Source organism: Thermobia domestica, chromosome 4, assembly GCF_964235325.1.
Source record: "Thermobia domestica chromosome 4, izTheDome1.hap1.1, whole genome shotgun sequence".
In the NCBI taxonomy this organism is placed as follows: domain Eukaryota; kingdom Metazoa; phylum Arthropoda; class Insecta; order Zygentoma; family Lepismatidae; genus Thermobia; species Thermobia domestica.
This window is the reverse complement of record NC_137457.1, coordinates 294,368,940-294,387,316: the sequence shown is the minus strand read 5'-3', so window position 1 is coordinate 294,387,316 and position 18,377 is coordinate 294,368,940. Positions and strand designations below refer to the sequence as shown.

Here is an 18,377-nt window from a genome sequence, read left to right as displayed (position 1 = left end):
CAAAGATTTTCGTTTCATCAGTGCCTATTACCGCTATTTCAAAGATTTTCGTTTCATCAGTGCCTATTACCTCTATTTCAAAGATTTTCGTTTCATCAGTGCCTATTACCGCTATTTCAAAGATTTTCGTTTCATCAGTGCCTATTACCACTATTTCAAAGATTTTCATTTCATCAGTGCCTATTAGCTATATTTCAAAGATTTTCGTTTCATCAGTGCCTATTACCGCTATTTCAAAGATTTTCGCTTCATCAGTGCCTATTACCTCTATTTGAAAGATTTTCGTTTCATCAGTGCCTATTACCGCTATTTCAAAGATTTTCGTTTCATCAGTGCCTATTACCACTATTTCAAAGATTTTCATTTCATCAGTGCCTATTAGCTATATTTCAAAGATTTTCGTTTCATCAGTGCCTATTACCGCTATTTCAAAGATTTTCGTTTCATCAGTGCCTATTACCACTATTTCAAAGATTTTCATTTCATCAGTGCCTATTAGCTATATTTCAAAGATTTTCGTTTCATCAGTGCCTATTACCGCTATTTCAAAGATTTTCGTTTCATCAGTGCCTATTACCGCTATTTCAAAGATTTTGGTTTCATCAGTGCCTATTACCTCTATTTCAAAGATTTTCGTTTCATCAGTGCCTATTACCGCTATTTCAAAGATTTTCGTTTCATCAGTGCCTATTACCACTATTTCAAAGATTTTCATTTCATCAGTGCCTATTAGCTATATTTCAAAGATTTTCGTTTCATCAGTGCCTATTACCACTATTTCAAAGATTTTCATTTCATCAGTGCCTATTAGCTATATTTCAAAGATTTTCGTTTCATCAGTGCCTATTACCGCTATTTCAAAGATTTTCGTTTCATCAGTGCCTATTACCACTATTTCAAAGATTTTCATTTCATCAGTGCCTATTAGCTATATTTCCAAGATTTTCGTTTCATCAGTGCCTATTACCGCTATTTCAAAGATTTTCGCTTCCTCAGTGCCTATTACCTCTATTTCAAAGATTTTCCTTTCATCAGTGCCTATTACCGCTATTTCAAAGATTTTCGTTTTATCAGTGCCTAATGGAATCCCCATTTATCTAGACGAGTCTAGTATTTGTTTTGATTGCCTATCAGCTTATCTGAACGAACTACTCTTCGCCCAATCTCTTTGCCATTGCAGAAGGAGAGAAGAAGACGCTAATTTTGACAGAGACGTAAACTTTTTAAAGATACAGTATCGCGTAATTTTTTTTCAATACCCCAATTCTGTGTTGATGTTGAGCAAGTTTTGCTTTTTTCTTCTTTCTTAAGCTACTGCGGTCCCTGTTTCTGTCCCTGCCCAAGTAAGTTTGTAGTGGACAGCAATGTATCGGTGGGTTTTCTCGGGGTACTCCAGTTTCATTCTACATTCTCATTCTACCAACTCTCGCATTATCATTCAGTTGCCTTAATTATCCGTCTCCGTTATTCTAATAGGCATAATTCCAGGGGCGGATCCAGGACGGACTTCTGGGGGGGAGGCGGTGAGTTGTAATACTGCTACTTAGAGCTACTTTTAAGAGCTCCAAACTCTGGGATAGGTTTATATTTATATATATATAAAATAAGAAAGTTTCCCCTTCTGAGGGGGGGCACCCGTCCTGGATCCGCCCCTGCATAATCCTGAGATGTTAAACTGAAAGATTTAGTTTACTTTTTCAGCCACAATCAAAGTCCGCTAGGAACATTTACAATTTTTAATATTTATTTCTAAAAGAAGTATTGATTACTATATATTTATGTAATGAAGGTTTGACTTTAGTAGTATTTTTTTTTTAATAGAATTTCTTCTAGAAATAAGAAACCCATTCGTCATAAAGTTAATTTCCATATTCTTTCATTTAAGAGTCGGAAAAGACTGAATCAAACCAATCTTGTTGAAATCTTGCTTTTTTTTTTTTTTAAATTTATTTCCTTTTTAATGTAAGAATATCTGTTTATAAGAGGGCTGAACGAGACAATTTTTTTTTGTTTGTTTGTTTTTAAATCATTTTAAGTTCCGCTGTTATCATGTTAATGCTGAGACTTTTCTCATATATATTCTGTTTGGTCTTGCATTGTGTGTGACGTGCGAAATAATGAGTGTATAATTTCATGTGAAATGTTGCAAATTAAAGCACATAAAATCGCAAGAATGAACGATATTCCACATATATACAATTCAAAGCAATTCGAGGGTGGTGTTATGCGACGCAGTAGTCTGGCATACGTATTTTATCATATTTTACCGTATGTAGGCTGTATATTTTATTTTTTATGTTGGCACAATGTTCGAAATTGTTTTGATGCTAGTGATAAATGAATGGCAGCTTTCCTCGCGTAATAGTCACAGTTGGATTTTCGCATTAAAATATTGGTATAAAAGTGCGACTTTTACGTGAGTAAACACGGTAATTGCTGTTTTCATCATCCTTGGAGGCCCAACTGATAAGCCGTTGCTCATATTGTATACGCTCGAAGTGGTAAGATTTTTGTTGTTATTTGTTATTACAATTCTCAAGTAAGTTTGTAAACGTATTAATTTCTCCTTTTCAGCCTGATTTGGGTACTCTCCCTTGGGGGCCGGTGCTGGATGCTAATTTCTCAGTTCCAAATGATGATTGGTATCAAGGTTGGAGCAGAAACGACTGGCAGTTTCTACCTGACACGCCTGAAAACCTGATTAAGAATGGAGACTTTAATTTAGGAGTACAATATTTGTGCGGCGTCACTCACGATGAAGCAGCGTACATGATATGTAAGTAGTAATGGAATATGTCATTCGTAGAAATTTTCAAAACCTAGAAGTGTTGAGGATAAAAGCATAAATATTGAATAAGTACGTTTCAGATAATTGACAGATGTGAGGTACTTTCAGATGTTTATAATATGACAAAGCCTACGTGCGTGGTTTAGTCTCCGTCTTCATTCATACATAGTGGTAGGGTGCTCACTTGTAGTACTGCGAAAGTGTCTTTGCATATCGAGTTTACGGTTGGAACAAAGACCCAACTCCTTTCGAGTGAGGGGCCGCGGTGGCTCAGTGGTAGAGCGTTCACCTCTGGTGCATGGGGTCCCGGGTTCAAACCTTGCTCCCGCCAAGTGAACTTTGTGGTGGACAAACACCGTGTGCGTGAGTTTCCTCGGGGTTCTCCTGTTTCCTCCCACTTTCTTCATTCCACCATTTCATTCATTTCTCATTATCATCGTCTCCTTTAGCCTAACCGGCATAAACGTGGGACGTAAAACTCAAAGATTTCATTTCATTTCATTTTCCTTTCGAGTGAGTAATTTTTTTTTTTTTTTGCATGTAATTGGACTGGGACTCGAACCCGAGATCTTCGGCATGCTGATATATTATCCACTACGCCACCCAGTCCGTTTCTCAGATCAGCCACTCACTCCCTCACTCTCGTAGTCAGTGCTCTCCATTTGGACCACGTGGCTTGTACCACAGACTCCTGCAGTAATTGGACAATCCAGTGTCCATATATTTGAGAACACCTTTTCACGGTTGTACTTTCATATGTATTAATGAAAGTAGGAAACAACCGATTTTTTTCTCACAAACCAGATCCTCTATAGGTGCGAATGCTGGAGATCACCGAGTAGAGAGTGAGGGAGTAAGTGGCTGTTCTTGGAAGTGGACTGGGCGGCGTAGTGGTTAATGCATTGGTACGATATGCCCGAGATCCCAAATTCGAGTCCCAGTCCAGCCACATTATCATTCTTTCTAAGTTACAGAATTCACACCTACAGAAAATCTGGTGTGAAAAAAAAAAAAAAAAAAAAGGTTCCTTCTTTCGTTAATATATATGGAATTAGAATCGTCAAAAGGTGTTCTCAATATATGGACACTGGAGAGTCCAAACACAGCTGGAGTCTGTGGCACAGGCCACGTTGTCCAAGTGGAGAGCACCATCTACAAGAGTGAGTGATTCTTCTGGGAAGTGGACGGGGTGGCGTAATGGTTAACACAGCTCAGTGTCCCGGAAATCCTGGGTTCGAGGCTTGGTCCAATCAGTCACATTTTCGCTCTTTGTTAGTTACAGTTTTAGTTGAATTCATTATAGAAATGATGGTAATCGTTCGATAATCCAAATAGAATTAGAAATAGCTGTTGTTAGCTGAGAAATTGAAATAAAGATAGTAAAGGGGCAGTTCCTATTTGAAAAAATGAAATGAAATCTTTGAGTTTTACGTCCCACGGTTATGCCGGTTAGGCTAAAGGAGACGGTGATGATGAGTAATGAATGAAATGGTGGAATGAAGAAAGTGGGAGGAAACGGGAGAACCCCGAGGAAACCCACGCACACGGTGTTTGTCCACCACAAAGTTCACTTGGCGGGGGCTGGGATGAATGCTCTACCACTGAGCCACCGCAGCCCCATAGTTCCTATTTGAAGGTAAGTGTTAGACACTAGTAGCAATATACATATTACGATATAGCTGACACGTTTTAAAAATCACAACACATCTTACGGTAGAAATCGAATTTTGTTATGATGTAAAATTTTATTTATCTATTCGTTTTATTCAGGTAATAGAATTATTATTTTATTCACAAGTAATTGGTATAATTTTATATTACAGATAATAATAAAAGCCTGGAACCATTCTTTGAAGTGAGTGAAGAATTCTTCGACCAAAAAGTATGGGAGTTCATTAAACGGTACAACTATACTTTGAATCCCGAAGGCATTTACAACGCTGTAAAATATATGTACACATACTGGCCGGACCCAAAGAATAAAACACATATTAGGGAGCAATATATTAACGTAAGTATTAATATATATTTACTCTCACTTTAGTAGATATGTCATTAATTTGATTTTAACCTACTCACATAGGTTAACGTGTTGCGGCTTTGGCTTGGGAGAGTCGGGTTCAATTTTCGGTGGAAGCTTATGTGGTTCGGATCCCACTTTAAACGGTAGGTCCACTTTTCATATAGCATCACTGATGAAAGAAGCTAAACTCTATAAACCGACCAACCCACACGCAATTCACCACCGCTATCATGCAGTTCATGAATGTTTTGTGAGTGGAATGGTATGGATACGTGTTTTCCTGTAGTATCCGCTGTATTATTGTTCGTCGAACTGCAAGTCTTGCAGATATATAACTTATTCGCGTTGAACTACCCGCTCCTGTGCAGAATTTCATCCTGCTCATTTGCCGTCTATTGGTGGGTACGTCCTAATGTACACTATGCACAGGGCAACCTGCCTGACACAGTGATTGACATGTTCTGAAGAACTCTTGTCTGTATGAAATGAAACGCGCAGGAAAATAACTGCGGTAGTCGGGTACTGCAGCATGCATGTTACCATGTCAGTATATTCCGCATGGGCGAAGGTGTACTGTATATTCAGTTACAAGAAGCCGACCCCAGTACTCGGAGTTACTGAAATACGTGAGAAGATGTGCATTGGTTAATATATTAAGATAAGTAAGGGGCCGTCCACATATTACGTAACGTTATTTTTTTTAAATTTTTACCCTCTCCCTCCCCCTTGTCACACTTCGTAACGCAAAGCCGAACCCCGTCCCTCTTTGCGGCGTTACGTAATATTTAGATGACCCCTAAACTCCAATTTGAACCAACTGTACTCTAAACTGCAACACAACGTTCTATTCCCTTAAAGATAATTGTTATATAAATTAATATGAATCCACAATATTTCTCTATGTTATCTATGCAGCGTTAGCGTCACATCACTGTCCACCTGTATCTACAAATGAAGCAAATAAACTAATTAGAAACGTTAAATCTAATGTGTCCTATATTTCACAAACTTCGGACACATTTATATAACTTTTTCTTTTTTACTCTCCGTCGATTAAGAGACTTCGTGAAACTAAACAGAACATCAGGAAAGGGTAGAAAAGTTTTGAATTTTTTTTCCGGGAATTTCTTGTGTCTATATGGTTGGCGTACGTACCTTGGGCGCAGGTGACCGGCTTCGATTTCCGGTGGGGAGTTTCGGAAAATGTTTTTGCAAAAAAAAAAAAAAAAAAAAAAAAAAAAAAAAAAAAAAAAGTTTACTTGTATAACATGACAGCGGTGGTTTCTGGTAGTTGTAATTACAAGTTCTCGCAGTTTCTTAATTATATAAGCAGTATTGCAAAGTTTAACGATGTTTATCATATCTCCGGAACGGGTTGAGATATTAAATTGCTGTAAACGGCATTCTGATCTTCACATTTACTGATAACTTTCTGTGATTGTGTGTAATACTTATTTAAGCACGTTCTTAAAAATGAAACCTTGTAAAGAAAGTAAAATTTTTCAGTCCCTCGTAACCTATTTCTACTTGTTAGAAATGTCATATCATGATCATAGTACAGGATGGACATAAAGTTTCTTTCTGATAACGAACACTAATAAAAGAAAACAAAGAATGATAGAAGCTTGCAGTCTGAAACCATCGCTTGTATGATACTGCAAGATTTTGCCACAGCCTGTGCTGCCATCTACTGCAGCTGACCGCAGCGCGATAGTCATTTGTTTGCAGAAAGCAAAGTGTGTTGTGGTATCATGAAACAAAATCTCCTGTCACAGTTCAATGAACATTCAGGAGAGAGTATAGATAGATAGGAAGTTTATTGCAACAAGAAGTGTTTTAGATCGTTATAGAAGCGGCAGACCGAGTGTTAGTGAGGAAGTGTGGAAGCCGTTCGTGTTGCTTTAATCCGAAGTCCACGGAAATCCTTGCGTTGCGCATCATGTGAACTGGACATCCCGAAGTCAACTGTGTTAAAAATTTTACACAAACGCTTGAAGTTATACACATATAAGGTGCAGGTTGTCTATGCGTTAACACAAGAAGACCGTTCGCGACGCGCAAGTTTCGGATGTGACCTCGCATGGATGCCTTGAGGGCAACTAATGGAGCACATGTGGAAATTCTCCAAATAAGTTTTTTTTCTTTTTTTTTAACTTTTTGAGTTCTTCTATTATTTGCGGCAATCCGCATGCTTCAATCGTTCTTAGTTTTCTTGTTATAAATGTGTATTATCAGGAAGAGACTTTATGTCCAAACTGTATTTGACACTAAGATACTTTCGCTATGCGTTGACACGTCCTTCTTATTTGTATTATTATTTTTTGTAGAGGCCTCCAAAATTTAGATGTTTACGGATGTTCGTGATACTATAGCGCCCTGAATTTATAACACTGAATAATACATTTGGTATTGTAAGTTTTTGTTTAACATGTAGGTTTGAAATAACCTGATATACAGAGGTTGTTCAGCCTACGTTTGGCCGATTTCGTTCCTTCCCCTTCCCGGGCAGAATGGACTTACCCGATCTGGCTCGTGGCGTCCTGCAGTGTTGTGCAGTGGCTTCCTGCGAACGGAGTTGTTTTTCCGCGCGGACGACAATAACGCACAAAACAGGACCATTGTTGTGAATGTTGTGTTAAATTTGTTTCCAAGTATGTGGGTTTCCGCTCTGTGACCAAAATGCCGCCAAAACTAAACCGGTTTTGGGAAGGCTATGTTGCGGCTCTTTATGACGCCCACTTAGAAAACAGTGCAAGAAGAATGGTTGCAACATCAGTTTAAGTGGAATAAAAAATGTTATTAAAAAGTACAAGAGCAACGAAGCTCCACCATTTGGATCACCAACGAAGTTGCCTAGGAAGCGAGAATGCACCAAGGCCACCTCCACCATGCAGAGGGAATCGCAAAATGGCATTGCAAGAAAATCCGCCAAAACAAAGGTGTATGGCTAATCGTCTTGACGTGTCTTTGGGGACTGTGAGCCGGACGTTACACCATCAACTCAAGCTGGAAAAAGTCATGAAAGCTCGCTCTTCTCACGGATGCCCACCAAAAGGAACGAAAGTGTAACGCCCGGAAGCTGTACGAACGTCATCTGGCAAAACAAAGGTGGATTTACGTCGTAACGCGCGATGAAGCATGGATTTACCTTTCCGACTGCGGCAAACCGAGAGCCATCATGTACCGAGAGAAAGGCGCCAAGAACGTAAGAAGGTGGGTCCGTGTCTGTAAATAATCCTTCCCAAAAGGGTTCATGGTCGTTACTGGCTACTGTTACTATGGTAAACTGAAGATTCGTAGGGTGGCGAAGAACTGCAAAATAAATTCGCAGTATTTTCAAGAGCAGATCATGCGGCCGATCTACGAGCATGAGATTCCCACAATGTACGAAAATGACGCTAATATGGTGCGCATTCACATGGACAAGGCCTCATCACATACCTCACGATCGTCCCTCGCATTCTACAGGGAGATGGAGGAGGCAAGTGGTATACAACAGGTGATACCTTTTAATGAGATACCTGTTAAATCTCCAGATGCAAGTCCTATGGACTGTTGTGGATTTGGATTGCTAAAGCTGGCTTTGGGAAAACGGCGTGTGACAACTGTGAAAGGATTTTGGAAAGCTGTGCAAAGGGATGGGACAAGATTCCCCTCCCAATTCTTCAGAGAAGCCTATTACAGTGGAAATTACACTGTCGGGCTATTGTTAGGAACCAAGGGAAACACATCGAGCACTTACGGACCTGGCGCCATGGATTCTTCTAAATTTTTAGGTAAGTCGAAATCGACCAAATGTAGACTGAACAATCTCTGTAGTCCCATTAAAAAAAAAAATGTAGATTTATGTTAGGTTGACAACACTGTGAATCTTGTGGTATAGCAGGGTGTGCTTATCAGTGACCAAAATTTCATCGATTTTTATAGATTAGTTTAAAAGTTTACAAGGACATTGAAATGATTGTTTTTTTTTTGTTAGTTTAACGTCCCACGCTTGTGGCATGTATGGTAAAGGAAACGGATGATCAATGAATTTTTTTTTCTTTTGTGCTCTCCTGCCGAGAATTCAACCCGAAACAACGTGCATCAAAGGCACACGCCTAGCCACGAGATAAAGAGGGAGGGAAAGTTACAAGGGCGTTTCAACATAAATGATTACTGAACTTAAATCGTTTCTCATAAGTGAGTTTATTTTTGGGTGTTTTCTTCAGACGAAGTTTTCCGAAAACACTTGATTTAATGTATATACTAATGACAGGGGAAAACAACATAAATATATTTTTTTAATTTTACATACTAAATCCTCTATAGGTGCGAATTTTAACACAAAGAGTAAAAAATAACCGACTGGACCGTGACTCAAACCCGGTACCTCCGGCATACCGTGCCGATGCGCTAACTACTACACCATCCAGTCCGCTCCCCAGAACAGCCACTCACTCTCGTCTCGGACCACATGGGTTGTACTACAGTCCCCTGCTGTACTTGAACAATCCTGTGTCCATATACCGAACACCTTATGATGGTTGTGGTTTCATATATACTAATGAAAGGAGGAAATAATTGATTTTTTATTTTACACACCGAAATCCTCTATAGGTGCGAATTCTCGACCTCCAGAGTGAGAGAGTGAGTGGTTGTTCTAGGAAGCAGGTTGAGTGACGTAGTGGTTAACCCGTTTTTGCCCGAATTTTTTTACTTTTGAATTTTTTTGAAAATTTGTGTTTTTCTGAATGAGAGGCTTCTATTTGTACGATTAATATTAAATTCTGCCACTTTTCGTAATTAATTCCGCTGTTTGGGCATGTTCCAATATTGGAACACGAGGAACGAACGAGACCAGTAGTATTTGTTCCAATATTGGAACACCAGGAACGAACGGTATCAGTAAGATTTTTTCCTAAACTCTGACATTACGAACGAACGTGCCAGTTATGTTTGTTATATATGTTATTTATTCTACAAATAGAACACCCCTCTATACCTCTACTTTTTCTAGAAAGAAATATCGTTATAAAATAACCGATCATTTTTCATATTTTTATTTTGCAAATATCCTTCGTACGAATATTATAGTAAGAAATACAGGACGAACAGTATAAAATATAAATGTTTACTACATAATATGAATATAAATATTCTTTAATGATTTTAAACTATGTATCCTATAGTTCTTATAGGGAGGTATAGGAATAAAATATTAACACGTTAAATTTTCAGATATATGCAAAATCAATATAGATTGATATTTAGGAAATAACGCTTGATTTTATTCCCAACAGATCTGACTAATTCAAGAACTAAAATTACATTTGAGTGTGGTAAGGTGTGAAGCCGTAGGTATCAAGTGATCAGAAATGTCATGTCTTAGACCTCTACGGATGCGTCACGGAAATTCCTTTCTTGTTTTCGCCCTTCCGCTTGAATATGGTAGAGACCTATATTTCTGCAAATATATTTCGACTATACTTCTTGTGAAGCCGAGATAATCTAATGATGAGTTTGTTTCTGTTTTCCTGTAGAGTTCCCAAACATTGTGAAAAGTAGGCAAAATCAGGCCACCACCATTTTCTGGATCTGCTGAAAATTCTGTAACTTTCAGTGTTTTCATTCATCCTATCCACTCTTCCCATGAGCTTGTTATACTTTGAAACAGTATTAGGTTGTGGAACTGGTAATTTCTTCTCTCTAGCAATCCATCTCTTTGCAGGCTCCACAGCATTGCATGTAGTTACCAAATGAACTACGCGATTGTCATTCCATTCCACCACCTTGCATTTGCTATCTGCGTCGGGTTTGAAACAAATGCCCCCATTTTCCTTCTTTTGTTCCTGTAGATCTTTTAGTGGGCAATTATCTATTCGGTTCTTCATAATAATTCGGCTAACTCACTTGCTAATGAAAGTGATGAAAATAGTCTATACGCGTATATCTTGAAATGCATATCTTTTGGAATTCAATTTGTCAACTGTATTACAACGTATTCTCCCAAGCCAGTGTCTTTAGGCGTAATTATATCTCGTCCAACGTACGGCTGAAATAGTACGAGATATCCTCGAGGTTCGCACATACACCACACAAATAAGAAATGAATTGTCACACAAATAATAATCGGTTATTATAATAATAATAATCTCTTATGACTAAATGGTTAACGTTCTCGCGTTTGGTGCAAGAGACCCAAATTCGATTCCCGGCAAGAGCATATGTGATTCAAATCCCATGTTAAGCTCTAAATCTATTGTTGAAGGGAAGTGTTTTTTTGTTAAATTAAAAAATCATAAAGCCGTCAGGTATCTCTGTAGAATGTACAATCCTACTACAAAGGGAATTGAACCTCGGACTCAGTGCACCAAATACATGCGTGATACTAACTAGTTCAGTGAAGAATTATACATCCAGCAAACATCAATGCTCCATACCTTTTCAGAAAATAATTTATAATATGTATATAGTGCAAATAGTATAAAATTACAACCAAATAATATTATGAGCTATTTTCGATACTTTTAGAATGATATGAGTGCTTGCGCCGCAGCTGGAAACAAAGTAAATATAAACAGAGAAATCGTATGGAAAGTAAAAATCATCTATATTTTAATAAAAGAGTAATATACATTCCAAGTTGTGAGACAGAAATGAAATTTTACAATAATGAAAATAATGGATCCATTCGTTCCTGGTGTTCCATTATTGGAACATTGTACTTTAGATTACACTGTGCAAGTTATAATTATTACTTTCTTCAAAAATCTTTAATATGACTTGAAACAACTATTAATCAAGGTATTTGAGGCAATAAACGGACAAAATTATAAAAATAAAACAATATTTTCTTACTTTCTTTCCTCCATGGTGTATGTAAAAATTTCTTTGACAATGACGTCACCACCGCGAGGTGCAACAGCTAATAGAGCAGGAAACAAGTACATGACCTTTTCATTCCATCCCTTGTGAATGCAGTTGGCACGTTCTCAACTAGTCGCGATACAATGTAGCCAGCTGAGGAGGTATTTGTGTCATCTTTAAAATTGTTCCAATATTGGAACACCGGGAAAAAACGGGTTAATGCATCGACACAGTATGCCGGAGGTCCCGAGTTCGAGTCATGGTCCAGTCAGTCACTTTTACATTCTTTGAGTTACACTTGATTTAATTTAGAAAATTGGAGCGAAAAAAATTAGTGCAATGGCCAGTACTTTTTTCTTCTTTCTCGTTTCTTCCATCGAATGATTGATTTTCGCATAAGCAGGGTCGATTTCGTCCGTATTTGCAGGAGGAGAAAAAGTTAAAACAGTTCAAGATGTTACGGTCATAGCCGTAATAGCCATGAAACTCAGTATAGATATTTCAATCACTACTTCTAAGTAATCTTAAAGCATCTGGTATTTGAGTTATGAAATTCATATGTTTATCTTGTAGATGCTGTCTGATTTCTTGTACCGAGCACCCAATGACCAGATGGTGAAGCTGTTGGTAGAGAGAAATATTCCCGTTTATATGTATGTGTTAAATACAACGGTTGAGACTTTGGAATGGCCGCTTTGGAGAAGGGTACCTCATGACACAGAATATTATTTTCTAACTGGTGCACCGTTCATGGATGTGGGTAAGTGTTTGGCATTGTCTTGGAATTTATACACGTTTCTCGTGTTGTCTGTAATCAATATGATTTATGTTGATACGAGATTCAAAAATATTAAGTTAATTGTTCCACTGTTATGTCTGTGTTTCTCAACATCTATCCCCGATCCCGGTTGGCAGATAGGAAATCGTAATGAAGTCTGCGTGTAATTGACTTTACATCTCGTGAATGTATGACATTGAAGAGCCATGAGTTGTCATGAAATCGAGGTTGAATGAGTAAATACATAACAGATAGTGAGTCTTTCTTCCAGATTAGTGAAATCTTTGAGGTTTCATGTTTAGGAATACCTATGTGGGTAACCATTCATTGTAAACTTTAACCCTTTGCATTCAGCTTTATGCCACAGAAATTTTCCTTTTTTTTTTTTCTTTCTTTCGTGAAATTGCATCTATAAAATGGTGCAAGTATGAACATTCTATTGATAATGATAAAACTAAAACTTCAATTTATTTATTTATTTTTTGGGGGAGGGGGTTCTTTATATGTAATTGTAAACCTGACTTTGAATCACTAAAAATGAGTTTAGGGATCTCAAGATCTTCCACTGGATATCGCTTTCAGTCACTAATTGGTAACGGTAAGCTTCAGATCAGGGGTCGCAAGTTTGGACATCTCTGTAGAACAGTTGTCAGCAAGTGACTCAATTCTAATGATGAAGTTGTTAGCAAATACCGAAATTGTTTAGCTTAATAAATAAAGAACGAAGAAAGTAAAAGACTTAACATATCATTATTATAATGGTTAATTTCTTTCTTTTATACTTTCCAGTGTGTAGTGCTTAGTCTCAAAGCTTTCCTTTCCTAGCAGTTGTAATTTGTCTTATTTCTAGTTTAAAATTTAACATCTGTCTTCACTACAATGAAGACTCTAGAAGTTAAGTTGAAAGTTTAGTTGTGCTTAAAAGAATCATGCAACGTGGAATTGAATCATTTCTAAATGCATGTTCTTTCTTTTATTACAGAATTTTTCCCTCAAAATATGCGATTGGACCGCTATGCGTGGAAAGATGCTGACAGAAACATGAGTCATTTCTTCATGAAAGCTTTCACTGATTTTGCTAGATATGGGTGAGTAGAATTTAATACATAAATGAGAATCGTTATGCTTTCCTGTAAATGAAGTGGTATGTGAAGTTTACGTGTTGTTATTTTGTGCTACAGGGTAGAAGAAAACTAACTTTTGTCAGCATATTTTTGTTATTGGATATGATTATAAAAATTATTTCTTCTCGTTGTATGATCTCATATAGCAGGGTTCCTACTGGTCAAGGGAGTCAGAGAAAATGGTGCAGGTCAAGGAAAAAGACTGGAAATCAGGGAAACTCAGGGAAATTTTATAAAAAATATTTTTTCTAATATTAATTGTACATTAATTTCAGCTTAGACAACCATTGTATTACCTATTTGCTTTTTATTGCTGTTTTTTTTTTCCTTCTACATGCAATTTTGTTTTTATTGCTGTTTATTTTATCTTCCACTTGAAACTGGATATGGATATTTTGGTAGATGTTTCTTTGTCATTTTAGTAATGAATATATAAGTCTCATATATTGAGGGTGTTTCATTGTCAGACGGTTGGTAGTGTAATAATTCAGATATGGAACAAGTAACATTACAACTTACTTTATAAAGATTTATAAAAAGTCTGGAGTACAATTCATTGTCAGGAATGAAATGTAATCTTTCTAAGTTTTACGTCCCACGGTTATGCCGGCTAGGCTAGAGGAGACAGCGGTGATAAAAAATGAATGAAATGATGGAATGAAGAAAGTGGGAGGAAACGGGCGAACCCCGAGGAAACCCACGAGCACGGTGTTTGTCCACCTTAAAGTTCACTTGGTGCTAGCTGGGATCGAACCAATAACCTTATGCTCTAGAGGTGAACGCTCTACCACTGAGTCACCGCGGTCCCTCATTGTCAGATATTTGTAGGTAACCTATTAATTGCAAAATTGGATAAGTAACAGATCTTCATTGAAATTGGGTATGGATATTCTAAAAGAGCCTTGTCATTATTAAATGAATGTATAAGAAATATCGTATCTTCAGAGTAATTGATTGTCAGACATTTGTGGGTAGATATTAATGATCACAGTATGGAATGTTGAGGTTTTTATGGGAGATAAGAGAAATGTACGTATGAGCGATTGATTACTATTTGTCTCTAAATATTCACTGTTATTTATTCCTTATTTATGTGTCGTCGTCCGACACCTGTCATGAAAGTCATGGAATTTCCTGCCAAAGGTCAAGGAAGTCAGGGAAATAGATTTCTCCAGATCAGTAGGAACCCGGTGTAGGTACCTTTAAGATTAGTGTGTGTATATGTGTGTGTGTGTGTTTTAAGTTTGATTTTTATACCCTGTAGAATAACGGATGCTATTCTCGCCGAAATAAGAACCCAGATATGTACGTTAAAAGTGAAGTTACTAACTATTATTTGATTATCCAGGGGTCGAAGTAATTAAAAACTGAAAGCATTGTCTCGGCATTTGACTTCTGAGCTTAAGGAAATTTAATATATAGGGTGTTACAAAAATGTTTCACACTATTTTGGAAACAGATTTCTCACGTCAAAATAAGAAAGAAACTTCATATGGACCTGTGTTCAAAAATGGATAGTTTCGGACTTATAATGTGTCAAAAACGTGAAACAAGTAAACTTTAAAATTTCATAGCTCCACTACTATGGGACGTATCGTAGTCGGGTCAAGATATCACTGAGGAACTAGTATGTGAATTATCCAAATATCCATATATAAGAATGCCTCAGTACTTTTACACCTTTTTTTGGAGAGGTAGGTGCAGAATGATCAGATACTACCGAACAGTCTCTCTGAAAATGATTGTGCAAGTACCGTAGGTTCTGCATATATATATATATATATTGATTTTTGTATCTCCCATTCTTCCTCCTCGTAAGTTCTACCGTCAAAGTTAATAGATAAAAATATTCCCCAGGTCCGAACCTCATCTATATTGAAATTTGATCAAGATCGGTCGGGTGATCGCAGAGATTAAAAGTCACAAACATAGTGACTTTCAGTTTTATAATATAGATTCTTAGAAATGCATATGGAGATTCTCTTTAGAAAACAGACGTTTGGGTTACTCTGTGGTTCGGGATTAGTTATTTTTTTTTTTACCATTTATAAATGGTTTTGATGCTTATGAAAATTATGATATTTTTCTTCCTTTCCAGGAACCCAACATTCACTCAGATCCTGGGAATCCATTTTGAGATGGCTAAGAGTGGAGATTTAAAATACCTAAACTTAAACACAACGTTCAATTCGTCAGTAAAGTACAATTATAGGCAGACTGAGGCTTCATTCTGGACACATTATTTGCCAACAGTCGTTGGTCGCCTTCTACCTACCTATCCACCATTTACGGAGGTAATTTTAGCTTAGTAATTATAGTATTGAAAAATAATTATATTCTGTATTATTTACTTTGAAGTAATTCTCGTAATTATAATTTTGCCACAATTGTACCTCCGAAACTAATCTCTTCACAACAAAGTTTATTTAACTTGTATAGATGAATTTTTTGAGGAAGGCGTATCCAGGAAAAATAGAGAGAGAAAGTTTTGTTTCACAATAGGAATTTGCGATGTACTTCCCAACTGTGGAGTTCCAACACTAAAACGGCAAAATACTAACTTCTGATTGTAATAGAGGAATAAGGGTACCTTCTGCTTCAATAGAGGATAAAGCCAGAGACAAAACCTATTCGTGGTAAGACTAAATTAGAGGATCCCATGTACGAGCACCGTCCTTCTTTACATGCTTTGCCAGAGAAAATTCACTTTCAATGTCCCAGACTTCATCTGTGCATCAGACTGGTCCTCTAGCAGCCCAGATCTGAACCTATTCGATTACAAACTGTTGTCAGTGCTTTAATCTGTGACCTGTAAGAAGAGATCTCCTAATGTGGACTCTTGAAGCGCGCCCTGGTAGAGGTCTGCACGGGCTTGGGCCGAGCCCACGGGCTTAAGCCCGACCGGGCACGCAGACTGGACTTGGGCCTACAAAACATACATCACTTCGGGCTCGGGCCGTAAATTTTTAAATACTCAATGATATTTCTCGGGCCTAACTTTGTAAATATACTGTACAACGATATTTATTGGACCATTCTTTCTGGAGAACTTTTAAAGCACAACTGCAAAATTAAACCTCTTATTGCTGTAAATAAAAATACAATTTTGCGTTAATTATTAAGTTTCTGTAATTCGGGCCTATTTCGGACTCATTTGATTATAACGCAAGCTCGGGCCGGACTCGGCATAAATACTAAAATATATTTCAAACTCGAGTCGGGCCTCGCATTATAAACTCACGGGCGAGCCGGGCTCGGGCAAAAAATTCCGGCCCGTGCAGACCTCTGCGCCCTGGTCAAGGCAGCCCGCCATTTTCATATCCTTAAGTTCATAATTCCATTGCCAAGTGGTCTGTCAGATTCCGAGCCTGCATCCTTTTGAAAACTAATTGGTGCTTTTCATGTTCCGCACTTCCATGTATCATGTAGCAAAAGGATACCAATATATCGTAAATACTGTGTCTGTGTTCCATTTTCAAACCTTTGACAGTAGTACATCCTATCCTGAATAGGGGCCGCGGTGGCTCAGTGGTAGAGCGTTCACCTCTGGTGCTTAGGGGTCCCTGGTTCGATTCCAGCTCGCGTCAAGTGAGCTTTGTGGTGGACAAACACCGTGTGCGTGGGTTTCCTCGGGGTTCTCCCGATTCCTCCCACTTTCTTCATTCCATCATTTCATTCATTTCTTATAATCACCGTCTCCTTTAACCTCACCCTAACCTTTAGCATAATCGTGCAACGTAAAACTCAAAGATTTCATTTCATTTTCTTTCCTGAATAGTAGTAAACAAAGGACTGTATATAGTTATTTTATTTCGTTTGTGGAGATGTAGTCGTAAGTGACTCGACTAAAGTGAAGTAGACAGTGATGTCTTATCTATGTTAATGCGCCTGCCCACATGTCCCCATTCATCGAAGAATTCCTCTCTGGGCTTCAGCATCCCGTCTGTTCACCCAATTTAATCCTCTGCGATTTTTACTCCTTTTCGTAGATGAAACAAAATGAACATGTCGTTTTGCGTTAGAAAATGTACAAACAATACTACAAAGAGCATTACTAGAAGCTGCTAAAGATGGTTTCTTTCAACTTTATCACCTCGCTGGCAAATATATATCTTGTTTTCCGAAGCGATTACTTTAAAGGTGTTTGTGGATCGATGTTTTGATGTTACGACACGAAGGAAATATGAACTTTTGAATTGTACCTCCGTGTATTTTAACGAGGTAAAAAGCATAATATATATGTCCAAAGCAGTACTTTGTTAAAGAAAATAAGCTAAGGATGGGATTTTAAACATTAGGTAATTGTGAAAACTGTACGAATTCTAAAATACTCCGAAATTTTGAGTGTATTAAACAAATTTGATTAGCTAAATAAATAACTATTAGATAACGTGATAACAAACATGCATTACTATGTATAATATTATAAGGAGCTAAACCTCAACTATGGAGCGATTGAAACTTACGTTATAAATAGAAATCTGTATACACTGCATGTTTTAAGTTGAAAAAAAGTTTATTGTCATACTTAAAATTCTTGCCACTGGTCATTATCATCATATATTGAAAACATAAAACTACTTTTAAGCATCGCTTATAATGATACTAATAAGCTTATATTCACTTTTTCTTGTTACGCTGCGTACAGTAGCATGTTTACATTAATTTATTTCAATTGTTTCTCTTCTAGTATTGGTGGGAGCCGCGTGAGCCATTGCAGATAGCCTTCTGGAGTGTATCTGGTGCCTGTTTGCTATGCATTGTTTTAGTTGTTGTTGCCTGTATTTTGTGGAGAAATGAAAAAAGGTTAGATAC

At 37.5% G+C, this 18,377-nt stretch overlaps 1 protein-coding gene and 1 long non-coding RNA gene across 2 annotated transcripts in view; one reads left to right on the top strand and one right to left on the bottom strand.

The window, feature by feature from the left end:
- Positions 1 to 18,377, bottom strand: part of LOC145684195 (uncharacterized) — a 189,093-nt gene that overhangs the window by 31,683 nt on the left and 139,033 nt on the right. The gene's annotated exons all lie outside the window — the stretch shown is intronic.
- Gli (carboxyl ester lipase-like protein Gli) overlaps positions 1 to 18,377 on the top strand; it is a 69,075-nt gene that overhangs the window by 30,400 nt on the left and 20,298 nt on the right. The window contains exons 6-11 of the mRNA XM_081756225.1: positions 2,575 to 2,776; positions 4,612 to 4,799; positions 12,234 to 12,420; positions 13,421 to 13,526; positions 15,661 to 15,856; positions 18,253 to 18,368. Of these exons, the coding sequence (XP_081612351.1) occupies positions 2,575 to 2,776; positions 4,612 to 4,799; positions 12,234 to 12,420; positions 13,421 to 13,526; positions 15,661 to 15,856; positions 18,253 to 18,368 (995 nt within the window). The remainder of the gene's footprint in view (positions 1 to 2,574; positions 2,777 to 4,611; positions 4,800 to 12,233; positions 12,421 to 13,420; positions 13,527 to 15,660; positions 15,857 to 18,252; positions 18,369 to 18,377) is intronic.